An 18,338-nucleotide genomic window follows, 5' to 3' on the forward strand; every position below is an offset into this window, starting at 1 on the left:
ATATTAATTGGCTTCTCACTTAACGGGAATTTACAAAATATGCTAAATGGGGGTTTGTTTTCCCTCTTCATCCGAAAAGAAACCCACTGAAGAGAAAAGCGGAGATTGGCACGCATCTCTTTTGCATGGAAAATACTGGTACAGGATTTACTGCCAAGCGGCAGAGATCAGGATTAACAGCAATGGCATCTTTTGGGCATCTTTTTTTCTTCTAATGAACAAGCTTTTGCGGTTAATGAGGAATAATCGTTTTGCTAATGAGCTCTGAAACGTTAAGAGAAAAGAGGGGTGTTCTGTTAATCGCCCGGTGCAGTCGCGTGCTGGATTACAAACGGGATGCAGGACGAAAAGGGGGGTGGGAGATCCTCCTGGAAAAGAAGCAGCCGAGAGATGGGTGCTGGGTCACCCGCGGTGCCCGCTCAAGCCTCCACACATCCGGCCAGCAGCAGCTTGGGTTTCTCAAACTCCGCAAAGTGGATATTCGGGGAAGATTACCATCACCGTCAAAGCGCGAGGCACGGCTCTTAATGTCTCCAGTGTTTAATCATCATACAGTAGAATGGTTTTATGCATATTTCATTTGCATATCATTAAGGCAAACTACAGGGGGATGGTGAGCCAAGAGAGGTGCAATGCTGCGGGCAGGGGCGGGGGTTGGGGGCAACGAGAAACCTGCCTATCTGCCTGAGATGCCAGGAGCCAGACCTCAGTCCGCCTTCCATTTGGAAACCTTTGAAAGTGGGATATAACCTAGGATGCCTCCAATTCCAGCAGCGGAGCCTTCGAAGAGGGGACTGAGGCCAAGCCAGACTTGCGCTGCCAGGAGGATTGCTGGCTCCAGGGGAATGCCCTGGCAGGTCTGCCCTTCTTCACAGGCATTTGGGATCAGATTAATTCTGGAGACGATGTCAAGGGTGTGGGGGGGCCCCAGGATATCCATGCGGGAATTGCAGCCCACCCTCTTATTAGCAAACAGTTGGGTCTCCTCTGTTTTCCTCCTTTGCTTGCTTTTCTTTTGGTGTCCCCACTCAGTCATTTCATCAATTACTTGCCGGCTGAGATCCTTTTGCCCTGGCACTAGCCAGCGAAGGAAGGCACCAGTGGCGGCAGCTGCTGCTGAATACAGGGGATTCTTTGTGGCTCTTAGACATGGCCAACGTCTTAATTGGGGGCTTTTATCACACTCAGACAACAGCAGGATTGTGACTGCTCCCTCTGGCTTTTCATCGGATGCTGGTTGGTTTTGGGGGTGGAGGGGCTTTCCTGCCAGCAAACAACCATTGTCAGCTTCACAAGCTGCCATACGGTGACATGCTCTTGGCTCAGAAGCAGAACTTGACTGGAGAATTTTAGATAGCAGAATTTACCCCCCTCCTTTCCCAGCTTTCCCTCTTGGGCAACTATGAATATTCGGATGAGTTTAAATGGGAGGGTGCCGTTGATGGTGGAGCTGCTGGTGGCAGTGGTGGCAGCACAGGGAGTTGAAGGCAGCCAGAACTAGGAAGGCACCGTCTTTGGGGGGGGGGGGCTTGCTGCATTTCCTCTGCTTGTGCCCATAGCGCTGCGGCACATGCAGATGTCGCTGTTGTTCTTCATAAAAACATAATGATATGCAAAAGCATAACGACCCCATTGGGGCGCAAAGCATCAATGAAATAACAGTGTTAGGACAGAGGGAGGGGGAGGAATGATGACAGACACCCGACTGAAGGAATGTCCACATAAATTATCTTTATTCAAATGAAACAGAACTGGTGGAGAGGAGGGAAGAGATGGTGAGTCATGAGTCACATGGAGTGCAGGCCAACTTTGAATGTGCCAAGGGGAGGAAGATCCTCTCTGCCACACCCAGAGAAACAGGCAGGGGAGAGAAGGCAGCGGAGACACCGCTGCATTTCCAGTCACATGTTTCACTAGGAGGCTCCAGGGGCATTCCTGGACAAGGGACTTTCAGCACTGCTCCAGCCTGGACTGGCATTTCCACAGCAGATGCAGAGAAGCCTCACAAGGAGAAGGGAGACGAGGCAGCAGCACTGGTTCCACAGGAGCTGCTGAGGATGAAACTTGGACCAGACCAAAGACCAGCAGTGGCTGCTGGAAAGCTGGGGCCCAAGGCAGCCATACCTCTGAGGACTCTGCCCACTCCCGTGGCAAGCAGATTCTCCAGAGGTGGACTGAGGAAGCTAGCAAGTGGGGCTGAACTAAAGACCCCCATCATCCTTCCCCACACCTGGATTTGGGGGTCACTGTCTTGCTCAAGGTGAAAAAAGGAGGCCCACACAGAGCAGGAAGTGACTGATACAGTGCACCTGGAAAGGAAACCAAAGGGAGTAAAATGGGGTTAGGGTCAAGTCCCTTCAGAGGGCCCACCTGTTGTTTTTAAGTTACAAAGAAATTGCAAAGCAGAGATGGATGGAAGCAGCATCATGGAGTCCAAAGCAGGGTTGCCACACAGCTTATTTTGGAACAGACAGAATATTAGAACTACGCCAGGGTGAGGAACCTCCAGGCCCTCCAGATGCTGCTGAACTACAATTAGCAATAGCCACAGCAAGCATGGCCAATGGCTAAGGGTGATGGGACTTGTAGTTCAGCAACAGCTAAAGGGCCAAAGCTTCTCCACCCACCCATTATCTAGCCACACAAACACCAGAAATATATGAGAAGATTACAAGGGATTCCTTTTTTATTTTTAAAATAAGTAAAAAAACAACCCCACATTAAATAAAAAGAAGCCTACTGTAAAGGAATCCAAAGAGTGAAGGAGCCATTCCACATGATGCGGTGGTTCTAGGTAACACTGGTCTTGGGTTCAAACCCCTCAGGGGTCTTGGTCCCTGTACCATTTGTTTGGGCTGTTGGGAGGACAAAATAGGACAATCTCCATAGATTCTAAACCTATACTGATTGGAGTGATGGAGGGACAGACAGCTGCCTTCTTTTGTGTCAGCCCAATAATATCACCTGCTCTGTGACCAAATAAGATATTTAGGGGCAGACACCTGCTCTGCATAGAAATTGCACAGAACTATTCACACCAACAGGCCTGATATTCTCTCCCATGAATTTGCCTAATGCTCTTTCAGGGTGGAGGAGGATGGACCAGTCTACGTCTGTCTCAGGTCAATTTCCCTGGGGCTCAATCATGAGCCTTTTCTGTTTGGATTTTTGCACACTTTCCAAAAGAATATACAAAAGATCCGCATGTGAATTGTACACATTTTGTACACAATCTTCCCATAAAACACATGTTTTAGATGCATTTCCCTGTACTGTTCCTCCTAAAAGAGACAAGTTGTATACATCTTAACATAAAATAAGTATTTTCACACACACTTCTCAGGATCAAAACAGAATCACAAAACCCAGAGAAGTGTGAAATATGGCTGACAGCTGAATTCTGAGCTGTAGGCAAGTTCAGGAAACATTGAACTGGGTCAGTCTGCTGCAAAAATCTGACCAGATTTGATCACTCTATCCCCATTTCAAAGCCATATAAAGCAGTGGCTTTCACCACATTTTGAAGCAGTGAATTCCACAAGTTAACCTTTAGTTATTAAAGAAGTTCCTTCCTTTGGCTGTCCTAAATGCTATGCCAGTCAATCAGTTTCACTGCATGGTCCCCAGTTATAATATTATGAGGGTGTGCTTTCTCTACACAATGAATAAACCTGTTATGTCCTTTCACCATCTAATGCACATGATGCAAAATTTGCAAAACCACACATTCTCCACTATCAGCTGCATATTGCAGGAGTCAGTAATATGTATCCCAAAGTTGGCAAATGACCCAAGAGATCTTCTCTTACGTAGTCTTCTCTACTGAGGCCACTTGCACAGATATTTGAACAATTGCATCTTTATAGGAATATTTTGGAATATTCCCCAAACCTCTCTTTGCTGAGCTAGACAGAGCCCAACCCCACTGGCCTTATGCTCTCAAGTTGGGACAACTCTAATGGGATCACTCACCATCACTACCAACCACCAAGTAGGGAGATGTAGGTATGCCACACCTTTCCTTGGGAAGGTCATTTTTTATATTAGCTTTAAACATGAAGTAGTTGGGGGTTCTCTTTTTTGTTTTGCTTTTAAATGAGAGAAACCTATGGCCACCTTGTATTTAAAAATAAGATGGTAGTTCACCCATGCTCCTTAAATTTAATCCAGCCTTTAGGGGCATTTCTCCCCTCCCCCAGTTTACTAAAACCAGAGGACAATCTGACACTATTATCATAGGTATCACATATAGCATCATGGACACCCCCTTGAAATATAAATACAACTGCTCACCAAAAGTTATCCACATGAAGACAAAGGATGAATGGAAGACATTGCATTCCAGACCAGTTCTGCAAATGTGGATGTCTCCAAATTTTAACACCAAGGAATGAGAGAGCCATGGTGTGGTGTGTGCACATGTACACTGCACTTTTCTGTTAAGCTGGCAGATGGGAAGCCATTTCAAACTGTATTTTGCTCTGCTTCTCCTTTAAGTGGGTGTGCAGCAGTCTCCTTTAAGTGGGTGCCACTCTCCCGCCTGCGTAACAGAAAAGTGCAACCAAGCCCAGCACTAAGCAGGATTGCTCTCCCTTTGCAATGGATGATGTAAAAGGAGAATGATCCTGTCTTCGGACTAGGTTCTCCTTTGTGCAATGCTTCAAAGGTTCCTCTCCCCCACCACCCGTAAGAATTTAATAAGACCTTTCATAATGCAATGCAACACAAAACAAACTAATCTAAACAAAAACAAAGAAAGAGAAAAAGAAGAATGCAAAGTCCTCTCTCACTGGGAGATCTTAAATTGTCCCAAACAGAAAAAGGTGAACCCTCCGAGCTCTCCTCTGGGAGCTTCCCTTTCTTCACCCAGCCTCCCACCCTAGGAGATCTTCCCTTCCCTGCCTCTCACACAGGGTCCTTCAACAACCATCCATCACCTTCATCTGTATGCAAACCCCTCATTAACCCTGAGTAGAGGATAACAAAAAACACAAAGAAACAAAGCAAAGCAGAAGCCAAAACAACGCAAAAAACAAAAAATAACAAAGAGGTAAAAATATTAAAGGAGTAAAAAATAACAACAAAAAAGGTAAAGGTAAAGGACCTCTGACAGTTAAGTCCAGTCGCAAACGACTCTGGGGTTGCGGTGCTCATCTCGCTTTACTGGCCAAGGGAGCTGGTGTTTGTCCACAGTTTTTCCGGGTCATGTGGCTAGCATGACAAAGCCACTTCTGGCGAAACCAGAGCAGCACACGGAAATGCTATTTACCTTCCTGCCGGAGCGGTACCTACTTGCACTTTGACGTGCTTTCGAACTGCTAGGTTGGCAGGAGCTGGGACAGAGCAACGGGAGCTCACCCTGTTGCGGGGATTCAAACTGCCAACCTTCCGATCGGCAAGCCCTAGGTTCAGTAGTTTAGACCACAGCGCCACCCATGTTCCAAAAACAACAACAACAATAAAAGAATATAAAAAAAGAAATGTAAAAAAGGACTTCCAACTATGCACCTGTCAGCTGTATATACAAGAGTTCTTCAAAATTTTCAAATGTGCACTCCAGGGTAGTATCCAGCTGTTCCTCCAGTGTGCATGCACATGAAAGCTCATACCAATAACAAACTTAGTTGGTCTCTAAGGTGCTGCTGGAAGGATTTTTTTTATTTTGTTTCGACCACGGCAGCCCAACACAGCTACCTACCTGTAACTCCATTTGCTAGGCAATGCTTTTCCAGTCTTCAAGTCTAGACATTTCAAGTTCATTCATTTTTAATTCCAAAAAGTCCAAAAGTGGTTCTTCTATTATTACTATTGATAAAAGTCAATAATAGTCGTTTTCCAGACTAACATAACAATTTTACCTCCAGTATTGAGAAACAGTAAATCCTTGGTCTTTATTCCTTCAAGAGTCTCTTTGCTGTGGTCATATATTGAAAAAATGATCCATAGTTATTTACTTGTGTATAATCATTATTTCACAACCAGATCCTTATCTTCCTATTTTCTGTTGGCCATCATTTTCCATCCTAACCTTTTTTTAAAAAAACATAGTTTCCATTTCCTCTTCTTCCATTATTTTTCCAAGAATGTTGCGAGAGGCTTAATAATTTTTTCCTCTAGATTTAGTTCAAATTTTATAGTCATTTCTTTCCTAATTCTATTTCTGCCAGCTCAGGATATTTCTTAGTCTCTCCATCCGTAGTTTCCTTCCCCATCTCCAGCATCATGACTCCAGCATTTAGCTCCTCCAGGCATGTGGAGGTCCTCTTGATTTCATCATCCAAAGCCTCCAGCTTAACTATTACATTCTACTGCTCAGGCAAACCTCCACCAGTATTCTTTCTCAAAGGCTGCATATTTTCTCCAGCCTCAACTTTGTCCAGTCCTTTTCCATTTACCATTTTCTGCATCTCCACTCTTAGTTCTTTTCAGTGCTCCTTCAATAATTGTTGCATGACACCAATAATTAGTGGGGTGTTTTTCAGTATTTTTCCTATAATGAGTGCTTTCCCTGAAATCCATAGTCCTTGCTTATCAGGAAGTTATATTCTTAACATTCCACTCTCAGAACAAGCTGTCACATTCACCAGTCAAACTGAGGATTAAGAATAGAATGAAATAAGATGAAATTTTCTGAGTTAGGGAATCTCTTAGATGTTTAACAACTTTCTTTGGGACGTATGATTAGACTTGCAGGGGTCAGCAAACTTTTTCACCAGGGAGCCAGTCTACTGCCCCTCAGACCTTGTGGGGGGCTGGACTAGATTTTGAAAAAAATAATGAACAAATTCCTTTTAAAAAAAAAAATATTTATTACTTTTAAAGCTTACAAAAAAGAAAAGGAAGAAAGACAAAAGAAAAAAAAGAACAAAAAAGAGAAAAAACAGTACAATACATAAACAATACAAAACACAACCTTAACACATTAAACTAACACAATAAACTAAACCAAACCAAACAAAAACAATTTAAAAACATACATCATACCTTTTCCATATTCTATCTTTCATTCCCTTGTATCATTGACCTCCTCTCACCTCCCTCTTTGTATTCCACTTCCATTAATTGTTTCAGCAATTCCTTTCCATCTTTCTCTATTTTCTATCATATAAATGTCTTAACATATTTTTAATCTTATTTCCATTAAAATTAATATACTTATTTAAGCTTAACTCCTTATAGCATTTCAGCTAAAGCCATAAAATTTCCTTCCAACATTTTTCTATCACTCATTAATTTTACAATATTTCTATATATAGACTTTAAATTTCCAATCTTCTTCCACCATCTCCTCTCCCCAGTCTCGGACTCTACCAGCCACTTCCGTCAACTCCATACAGTCCATCAACCTGGAGATCTTATGTCCGAGGCTCTTAACTCTTTTCCACGTCCCTTCTGCCAGTCTTCTTCATATTCTTTGATGCTGAAGAGCAGATCTCGGGGAAACTCCAATCCAACGATACTTTTATTCCTTCTCGACAGGTCAGCCAGATTTCCATAATTAAAACTAGGATCCATAAAGTATTTCCGGGCATGTTTCAAGATTCCTCCAAATCTAAAGGCCCCCAGAACTCCAATCTCCTCCTGACCCAAGTCCATATTCCAAAAGTCAGTTAATCCCTGCATAGAGGGATCTTTCCAACTTTCCTTTTCTAATCCAGGCCAGGCTCCGATCTTCAAAATCTGACTTTTTCTAGTCTCAATCATAAAGGGCCTCAACTTGTAGTCCTCAATTTGCCTCTGTAAGGCTAAGGCTCCCCCTTGTATTACTTTAGGTTCGACAACGGCAACTTTCTCCTTCTCCTTTTCAGCAATTTGTCCTGTTGAAATAAATTCCTGTGCCAAATCCTGAATAATTTCTGTATTGGTGCTCACTTTTGGTTCCAAAATGTCAATTTTAGTAGTCATAGCATCCATCTTTTTATGAAGTGGCTTATCTTAGAAAATGCAGTCCATAAGGCTTCTCCTGTCGACATTCTTGAATATCCAAGGTCAATCTCTAGTTCTCACAGTTCTTATCAAGCAGCTGGAGATTTCCCAGCTCCACTCTTGTAACAGTTTCAAAAGCTCCCTCTAGAGGGGAGCAGTCTCCACTTGTATTAATCTTTTCCAACACAGATCAAAAAGTAAAGATAGTTTCAATTTTCACATACTTTTCCTCCCTTTTAAACGCAGAAGCGGACAATGGAAACAATATATTTCTCTTATTTAACTGACTGTCAACATCTGTTCTCTTCGCTGTCAATGAATTCTCCCAAAACGTCAATTACTGGGAGCCCGTTCCCAGGTTCAGAGCAGTGGTAATTTAATTTTAATCACTCTCTCCTGCAGGATACACAGTCCAAAATTTCCCCCCTCTTCTCCTGCTTCCAAGGGGGGTCTAATAATTTCAATCGATGGAAGTTTAATCCTTTACATAAGGCTTTCCGAGACCTTAACTTGTAAGCTCTTTGCTTCAGTCTATTTACAAAAGGGGAAGGCGGACTTCCTGTTTTGAACCTTCCCCGTTCGATGCCAAATTAAGATATTTAAAGATCCAATTTTCCGTTTTACTCACGGGTTGTTGCTTAAAATCCAATTGTCCACAAGAAAAAGTCAGCGCTCTCCGGCAACAGCAATGCGGCTTCACTCCGTGAAAGAAGCGGTCAATTCAAAGCACCGCACCACTCACCCCACGTCGCTCCGGATACCCAAAACAGGGTTTCCCTGTGAGTAGGGGAGGCGCAAAAGGTGCCAGCCGAATCCCAGGTTCACAAGCTTCTTCCGCCTGTGATTTCAATGGGTCTCCGCCTTCGCCGTGGCGGTTCAGACCCAACTTTCCACGGAGCAAGTTCCTCCCGATCGGAGGAGCTCCGCCATTGCCGGGGGCGCCAACCCGGAAGTAATAATGAACAAATTCCAATGCCCCACAAATAACCCAGAGATGCATTTTAAATAAAAGGACACATTCTACTCATGTAAAAACATGCTGATTCTCAGACTGTCCGCAGGCCGGATGTCGAAGGCGACTGGGCCGGATCCGGCCCCCGGGCCTTAGTTTGCCTACCCATGGATTAGAGCATGCTTTTTTGTTTTGTTTTGAGCCCTTTAATGGCATCTCGGCTTAAACCAGTTGTCGGGTCAGAGAGAGAGAGTCTCTATAGTAATTTATAGGAGTTTCTGAAATGACTGAAGAAAGGGAGGTTGAGCTGATCTTTGCCCTAAGGACTGACACCTAGGGCTATTAAGTGGTGTTTGGGCAAGATTGCAGTTATTCTGCTGCCTGGTCATTCACCTTGAAAATTTCTCAGTCTCATGATGGGAGAACAGTCCTTCCAGAACACTGGAAGTTAATCCCTGTTATATCTGTTCCTCAGAGATAATACAATAGGCAATAGCTATCATTAAACACCACCTAATTATCTCTGATGGGACGCAGGTGGTGCTGTGGGTTAAACCACAGAGCCTAGGACTTGCCGATCAGAAGGTTGGCGGTTTGAATCCCACCAACGGGGTGATCTCCCGTTGCTCGGTCCCTGCTCCTGCCAACCTAGCAGTTCAAAAGCACGTCAAAGTGCAAGTAGATAAATAGGTACCGCTCCAGCGGGAAGGTAAATGGCGTTTCTGTGCGCTGCTCTGGTTTGCCAGAAGCGGCTTAGTCGTGCTGGCCACATGACCCGGAAACTGTCTGCGGACAAACGCCGGCTCCCTCGGCCTATAGAGCGAGATGAGCACCGCAACCCCAGAGTCGGTCACGACTGGACCTAATGGTCAGTGGTCCCTTTACTTTTAATTATCTCTGACGTTGGAACCTTGTCAGGAAATGTTTAAACAGCCATGATTTCTCACTGGAAGTCCAGTGCTTCAAAGGCTCCTGATAACCAGGTAGTTGTCAGGTGTTTAGGGCAAACTCTTCCCTGTCAGCCAAGCCCCACCTTAGCTTTACGACATCAGGTTTAGAGCTGGTGAGCATGACTTGCCCAAAACAGTCTGGTGGGCTAAATGGGTAAGCCTGGCAGACCATGCCTGTCAAGCAAGATGAATACTCTAGCATTTGATATAATAGACTGACCCAGCAAGTTGCCATGGAAGGTGAGCTGCATGGGAGTGTGACCCTGGGCAATTTGAAACCTTCCATATGCCCACAACTTAAACATGTGAAAGTTTTAGTCTGTTTTAAAGTCTTACAGGCCTTTTAAAAGTGTGTTTCTATATTTGATTTATGCTGCACATCGTCCTGAAATTTGACATCATGAAGAGTGCTATAAAATAAACTTTAAATAAAAAAATAAATCTCTGCTATATGAAACTGGTGACTGGAGAGGCATGATATTCACAGCAACACATTCCAGCCCTAGTAACCCTAAACCATGGTTAGGCAAACTAAGGCCCAGGGGCCGGATCCGGCCCAATCACCTTCAAAATCCGACCCGCAGACTGTCTGGGAATCAGCATGTTTTTACATGAGTAGAATGTGTCCTTTTATTTAAAATGCATCTCTGGGTTCTTTGTGGGGCATAGGAATGCATTCATTCCGCCCCAATATAGTCTGGCCCCCCCACAAGGTCTAAGGGACAGTGGGCTGGCCCCCTGCTGAAAAAAATTACTGACCCCTGCCCTAAACTAGAAAGACCCAATCTCTTTGGCCTTTCTTCCCAAAACAGGGGCTCTGACCACTCCCACATATTGCCCTTTTCAGTTCTACAGCATCTTAATTCAGATGGGATGAGAGGTGGCACCATCTTCAGTTTGGATTACTATAACATGCTCTACATGGAGCTCCCTTTGAAAAGTGCTTGGAAACTTCAACCGGCCCAAAGAGCTGCAGCCGGTTGACCAAGGTTGATTATAGGGAGCATAAAACTCCATTTTTACAACAGCTCCACTGGCTATCCATCTGTTTCTGGGCACAATTCAAATTGCTGGTTATGACCTATAAAGCCCTACATGGCTTATGCCCAGGCTATTTGAAGGACTGTATTCTTTCCTGTGAACCTGACCAGGCTCTGAGAGTTTTGGGGAAAGTTCTTTTCTCAGTCCCACCACCCTCACAGGCATGCTTCATGGGGATGTTGGAGAGGGCCTTCTTGGCGGCTGCTCCCAGGCTTTGGAAATCCCTTCCTAGGGAAGCTAGACTGGCTCCCTTTTCTTGTTCTTCTGCTGGCAGGTGAAGACTGTTGCATTCAGACAGGCCTTTGGAAACTGCTTTTTTTTTAAAGAAAAGAAAGGGTGGGTTTTAATAGTGCTGTGCTGTTTTTCTTATCTGCATTTTAATAGATTTGTTTTTATATTATGTTAACCCTACTAGAGTTTAATTAATTTTTAACAATTATCTTTTACATGTTTTCAGTTTTTTGTATTTTATTTGTGTTCTTTTAATTTGTGTAACCTGTCTTGAGTCCCAATTTGGGGAAAATGTGGGTTATAAATAAATGTAATAGTAACAACAACAACAACAACAACAACAACAACATGTTTATAGCCACACACAACGACCCTTGCAGAAAACAGCATCTCTTCATGCTTCCAGAAAAGCATTGCCAATGAGGAGGAAAGTTTCCATTTATTCCACATATATACCCCTCTTCTTAAAAATCAGAAAGCAGTTTACAAGCAATAGTACAAAATACCTCACCTGCAACAGCTAATCAAAAACAGTACTGGACAACCAGCTCATCAGCTCTAAATATCAGCATCAGTATGTTATTATTATATTAATAATAGACTACTCAGTAAAAAGCCGCCTTGAAAGCTTCATCAAAAAGATCTGAAGGATGGGTTGAAAAGGTGTGTCTTAAGTAACTGGTAAAACTGGCCTCAGGCCTGGCTTCAGCATCCACTGTGTAGCTTCTTTCATGGGCAGTAGGGCTTTGTCTGCAATCTTGCCTCCCCACCCAGTGAAGGTCTCAGGTTAAAAGCAGGCTTCAGGGATCCTCCAGATTTCCCTACATATCACCCAAAACTTCATAGAGAAAACTTATGTAAACACATCAAAGGCTTTTGAGGTGTCCATAGACACAAAAAGGAAACCCTTTAAAATAAGGCAGGGTCAAACAGCAAGTTTAGCTTAGGAAGAGGTTTTATAGATAAAGTGCGTATATAACAAAAAGCTCTAGAACAGATGACAGTGTCAAAAGACAGCAATAAAGGTAACCAGGATTAACTGTGGTGGGGGTGGGGGGCAGCTTTGTTTTTCCCAAACTGGAGGCTCTGCTGCCCATTCTGCTTGTTTCTCAGCCAAAGATTTAGATTGCTGACCCTGGAGCTGCCAGTACTGGCAAAAGATGCTTCAGCATCTCTGTACTTTTCTGCATCTCAATTCACTCTGACCTCCCTATTTACAATCCTGCCCCCGCAAACCACATGTACATAGCCTTGCAATTGAGGATAGTCCAAAAGAGCTTGCACCTTTAAAAGGTTGTTAGTCTTTCAGGTGCCACAAGTGAGGCCAGGGCCCCCAAACTTGGCTGTCTAGATGTTAGTACACTGAGCAGCAACAGCAGCACCAAGGAAATGGTTGGAACAAAGGCCTTGGATAGGGCCCCCTCCACACATAGCTTACAGTGTAGAAAGAACAGGGAGGTGGGGGATTTACAGAAAGCCCAGCAGCAGCAGCAGCAGCAGCAGCTGACAGAAACTATATAGAGGCCAATCTGGGGCAAGAGCAAATGGCCCTCCACACACCCCTCCCTAAGTAGAAGCATGCTCAGAAGTGAGCTCAGCACCACCTTCTGAAGGCCAACAGACTCCAGACTCCAAGAGCAAAGCTGCAGATGGCTAAGAGGCATTGTGGCTCTTGCCGAGAGAGAGCAGAACACTGTTTTGCAAACAGATGCACCATGGAAGAGAGGAGCGACACACACCTGTCATTTGGTGTTACACATAAGCAGTTTATTAAAGAATTAAATATTTATAGACTATAAAGCAAGCAGGGCGATGGGTTGAAAACAGCGTGCTGAGAGGGGCATTATAAAACAATGAGGCTGTCAGTGATTGATCAAGTATGGAGAACACAAGCGTGTGAGAGAAGCACTGCGCCAGCAGCAGCAGAGGCCCCCGAGTTGCAGGAGCCTATCTGGGTTACTGCAGGAAGCCTCCCTTGACTGCTGCTAATGGAGTCGAAAAGGGCTAGAGAAGAGTCCAGGTTGTTGAGCGCTGGGCCTGCTGCACAGCCCAAATGGGAGCTCCCATGTCCCCACCTTGTGATGCATCTCTCTCTCTCTCTCTCTCTCTCTCACACACACACACACACACACACACAAAATGCCAAACGGGAGCAACAGAATACAAGTATTTTAGTCTAATAATGAATGACCTGCAGAAAGGAAACCACAGTCTGGCTATAACAGTAGGCCTGGAATATCTAGAAAATTAAACTGCATTGTATAACAGAAGCAAATGTGAGTTTTATAGAGTAATAGCCATGCAAGCCCATCCTTATCTCCATTTCTCATGGAATTACTAGACAGGCAGACCATGGGACCACTGTGGACAAAGCATATCTTAATTTCAGCAAAGCACTTGACAATGTTCCCCCACGATATCCTTGTGGGCAAGGTGGCAAAATGTGGTCCTTCACCTGCTCCTTATGGGAGGAGGACAGCAATGCAGCTGCTTTACGACAGACATGTCAAATAGCAACCGGCCTGGGTCTCAGCAAGAAGAGCCACCTCCAGGGGACCAGGCAAGGAAGCAGGCTTCAAGGAACTGGAAATGTAGCAGTAATGCCCTTTAGAGCCATGTCCTGGCTAGGCCATGACATAAGCAGCTTGCAAGGGCATCTAAGAGCAGCCCTGAAGCTGGATCAGGCCAAAGGGGGACCATCTAGTCTGGCATTCTTCTCCCTGGGAAACTTACAAGCCCAAGAGTACCTTCCTCACTTGGCCTCCCCAGCAACTGGTGTTCAGAGGCAGGCTGCCTCGCTGGAAGTGGCAAGCAGCCACCATGACAAGTAACCATGAGAGCCTTATCCTCAAGGCATGTATCTAATTCCCCTTCAGAGCAATCCAAGTTTGCAGCCATTAAGGCATACTGAGGAACTGAATTCCATAGTTTAACTATGTGCTGAGTAAACCTCCCTTTCATCTGTTCTGAAGCGCCCACCATTTAATCAGTTCTTCCTTGCAAGGCTATCTCAAGGCTTCAGGAAAGCACTGGGTCTTGGCTTTCTGTCCGCAAAAGTATCTCCAATCCATTCACAATGGGACCTCGACGTGGCTGCATGATGCGGGACATGCTTCAGTTGTAGATCAACAGCCAGCCCACAGTGGCCCCTTCCTCTCCACAGCTAGACTTGAGGCACCTCCTGGCAGAGGCAGCACCACTTTATTCCTGAAGACAAAAGTGAAGCTACAGCTGCAAGAATCTTCTTGCTTTTCTCAACCCAGGGTTCAATAATCTCCCCAGCAGACATGAACATGAGATCTCCCCATGCTGCAATGCCTTGGAAGTGCCCAGCCTTTATAAAGGAGGGCTCCTTGTCCATTTTGTGGGCAATTGGCTGGGTTTCTCACATAATGCCCCTCCCTCTCCACCATGTTTATGAGATCTGCCTACAAGCCCCTGGCGAAGATGCCTCCAGCAGCCACCTCCATTTCACAAGACGAGAAGCATTCTTCAGATTCAAATGCTGTGAGGTCAGCAGAGCTGTCGAGATGTTGCTCTTCCCCCTTTAAAAGCGATGAGCTATTTACTCCCTAACAATTCTGCTTCAGAGCTGGTTTAGCATTTTTATTGGAATGTGAAAGCTCTTAAAAGAACAGGGAAAAAAATCTAATCAGGCAGAAGAGATAGAAAACTTGCTGAATTTTTGCTCTCCCCCCCATGCCCCCCTCAACCCTATCAAAAGCCCATCTTCCATTCATTGCTTCCCGATGTCATTATGACAAGCGGCTACAAATCAATAGCAGGAGGAAAGGCCGGGCCAGCCAGCATCAGCCAGTGATAAAGACTCCCTCTCAGCCCCGCTTTGCTAATAGCACATAATAGCAGCCATTGGTGCCCCGCATTAAATCATACATTTCACTCGGCGTTTATTATGGGATTTTTAAAACTCCTCACTAAATTGGATTTTCTCGATGGTCTCTAATTTCGACATTTATCATTTAAAATTAAACTCCTCTGTGGAGATGAAGAATGAAAAGGGGGGGGGCAGAGAGAGAAAGGGGGAAGGAAAAAGTTTTGTATTTTTCTTCTCTTTAAAATGAAAACCCATAAATAATATTCAAATTCCACTACCACAAGCCCTAAAATTTTTATGTATCTAAAATGTTAGAAGTTTGGCTGGAATTGCTTTGGGAGATTTGCTCTGAAGCTGTTAAAAAGGAAGGATTATTATTATTATTTTAAAAAACACCATCCAGGCTTTTCAGTATTCTGATTTGGATCCAGCTCTATGCAGAGGGCTCAGGGGCAGTTTCGCTTCCACCTGGTGACCCTGTTACAGAGTACAGGCTCCCATTAGCACACAGCACAGAATTCAACAGGCATTAAGCAGAGGGGTCTGTGCTGGTGGACTGTGTGGTAGGAAGGGTGGGGGCAGCCTCCATTTCTGAAGCTCCAGTTCTGTACCCAGCATAGCAGGAAAGAGAAAGGCACAGTGGTGCCCACAAGCAGGGTGCAGGGAGAGAAGAAAACACATACAGTGGAGGCAGCAGATGCAAGTGTTGGAGGCAATGCCTACTACATAAAATAAGTGGTGAGATGGAAGCAGCACTGTGTGACATCCCGCCCACCAGGTGACTATGAAGAAAGAGCAGTTAGAATAAAAGAAGTGGTGTGACACCCCTCCCACCAGAAATAACAGTTTTAGAGAAAAGACCAACAGAATTGGCAGAAAGTTCACAGGAGGTTCTGGGCCAGGCCTCAAACTTTGTGCTCCAGACTCTTGGTTATCCTTGCTTTTGCCTCCCTTCCAAATCTCAATGGCTTTCTCTCCTCTCTCTTTTTGGACTTTCTGGCCCACAACTGAACATGCTGCTTTACACAAAGTCTGAACAGTTCCAAAGTAAGTGGAGGGGAGAGAGGCCTTGCCAAGCCTCGACATGGTGGCCTCAAGGACCCTCTTATGAGCATCACTCTTGGCCCATGCACACAACAGCAAAAGGGAGCCACTACAGCCACTTTCTTACCCTCCATTGCCCCAGAAATGGCAGGGTGGTGGTAGGGCACCTCAAAGGGCCACAGACTCCACAGCACCACATTAGGAGCACACCTGGCTCATGACTTTCAGACAATAGTGCACCAAGCTCAGCACTTTCCCTGACAAAAGCTGCATTTCCTGCCAGCCACTCATTTTTTTGCCTTTCCCCCTGCAACCTGGCCCACACACTAGTCTACAGGGTGCTGCTGGAGACAAGAGGAACTGCCCCATGCAGTAGGCCTTGCCTCAGTATGGCAGGCCAGGCCTGGAAGAGATGCCCAACAATTCTCATTGAGCTTGCGCAACCTCATAGTTTCCTGCAGCTCCAGATTCTGAAACATCCTATGCCTTATTGATCCTGGTAATCAAACTCAGCAACAGTTGAGAACCACTCAATTTTTCCCTACTGGAAATGTATGTAAGACACCATGGTTTGCAATTAGCTGACTGGGATTAAATGCCACTCGGGGTGGGCTTTCCTCTTGCTGGATTCCAGGGCTCTGCCTGCCTGAAGATGTTGCTGGCAGGATTCCCTGACTTGTGAGGGCCTGCTGGAAATAGCATGGGAGGCATGAAGAGTCGCCAAGCCTTTTTGAAGAAGAGCTGGGCTTGATGAGTTCATTTATTAAATTGCTTGGTCCATGTTCCAGAGACAAAGACAGCTCCCAAGCAGAAGAGGAGGAAGGAAATGGAACAGCCACCCTCCAAAGCCCAGGCTGCTCCGAGCACAACTGGCTCTTCAAGGGGGTGGGCTGGTGAAAGATGCCCTTCTCCCAACCAAGCCATTCATTCGCTCTGCCATGAACAGCCATGCTCCAACGTACATGGCCCTGTGAGGAAGAGAAGGCTCTATGCTCAGTCTGCACGTTCACACCTGATCTTTGCCAGGCCTCTAATCCAAAATGGAAAAAAGAGCAGCCATTGCTACATAGGCAGGAGGAAATATCTCCTCCTTACTGGACAGGCTGTTGCAAGCAAGGTGACCTCACAATGGCTAACTAGGAACCTCCCCACAAATGCTCTAGGAGTGGCAGATTTAAACAGCCTTTGGATTTGCATTCCACCGCAGAGTGAGCAAACACGGAACACTTGCTGGGTTTGGGGGAGGGAAGGATCAAGTTGAGCACAACTGAGTCACCCTATTCAGGCCATAGAAGGTGCTACCAATTATACAGTTCTTGATCTGTGGCAATTGTGAAAAATCATCTTTGTTTTAAACTGTGATACAGTTTATATTTTGTAGCTTTTCAGGAGCACACAGAATTTTAGAGTATAGTTCAGCAAGCCATAAAATTCCAAGTCATGGCAAACATAGTTGGCAACACACACCATGTCCCGCTTTTTGAATGTTACAGTTCATTGTTTTTCACAAGTAATGTGCTTTTCTGCTATCTACCATTTGACTGGAGAGGAACAATGAGAACAGCAGAAGCCAGGAAACAGAATAGGAGGCTTAGAGCAAAGCACAAATCATGCCTCCCACCTTCTCCCTACCTCAGTTTAGTTACGCAGCTATCCTGGGAAAGAGGGGATAGGCTCGGGTGCACATCTGGCATGGAAAATGTGCTAATGCTCTTCCCCACAGCATTTAAGCAAATCAGATGGGCTGCAAGCACTATGTGGGGAGAGTGGAGGAGGATATCCTTTCAGCAGCAGAAGCGGATGGGGGGCTTAGAAGGCTTCCAAGCAGGGATTCCCAGAAAAGCCCGAAGAGCAAGAGGCCCTGGCCCACAGACAGGGCACCTTGGGGAGAACATTTCTACCCTAGAACGGGTCACAATCAGCGGAACATGAGCTCTCCTCACCCCACCCCACTTGTACCGCTGCTCTGCCCTGCCTCTCTTCTGTTAGCTGGCTGAGCAACCATATCCAACAAGGGCTCATGAATGGCTCTGCCTCAAACTGGAACAAGGTCTTATGTGGTGGGCCAGAGGGCTCTTTGCAAAGCCCCGGGCTGTTCAACCTTTTTACAAATGACTTGGATGGAAACGTAGAGAGGGCTCTAACCAAATTTGCAGGTGACACAAAGCTGGGAGGGAGACATCAGCACAAAAGACAGATGCCAGATCCAAAGTGATCTTGACAGGCGAGAACACTGGGCTGAAACCAACAAGAGAAAATTCAATACAGATAAACGTGAAGTCCAGCACTTAAGAACAAAAAAATCAAAGAAACATGAACACGATGGGGGAGCCTTGGCTTGGCAACAGGATCTGCGGAA

General features: G+C 45.3%; 1 protein-coding gene across 7 annotated transcripts in view; it reads right to left on the bottom strand.

The window, feature by feature from the left end:
- PMFBP1 (polyamine modulated factor 1 binding protein 1) overlaps positions 1-18,338 on the bottom strand; it is an 84,242-nt gene that overhangs the window by 45,218 nt on the left and 20,686 nt on the right. The window contains exon 1 of one of the 7 annotated variants that reach the window (XM_081871769.1): positions 496-5,288. The exons of the other annotated variants lie outside the window; for them this stretch is intronic. Within the exon in view, the coding sequence (XP_081727895.1) occupies positions 496-498 (3 nt within the window). The 5' untranslated portion in view covers positions 499-5,288. Of the gene's footprint in view, positions 1-495; positions 5,289-18,338 lie in introns of those variants that run through there. 7 annotated transcript variants of the gene reach the window in all.

Source organism: Podarcis erhardii (genome assembly GCF_964252035.2).
Source record: "Podarcis erhardii genome assembly, chromosome: 7".
Taxonomy (NCBI): domain Eukaryota; kingdom Metazoa; phylum Chordata; class Lepidosauria; order Squamata; family Lacertidae; genus Podarcis; species Podarcis erhardii.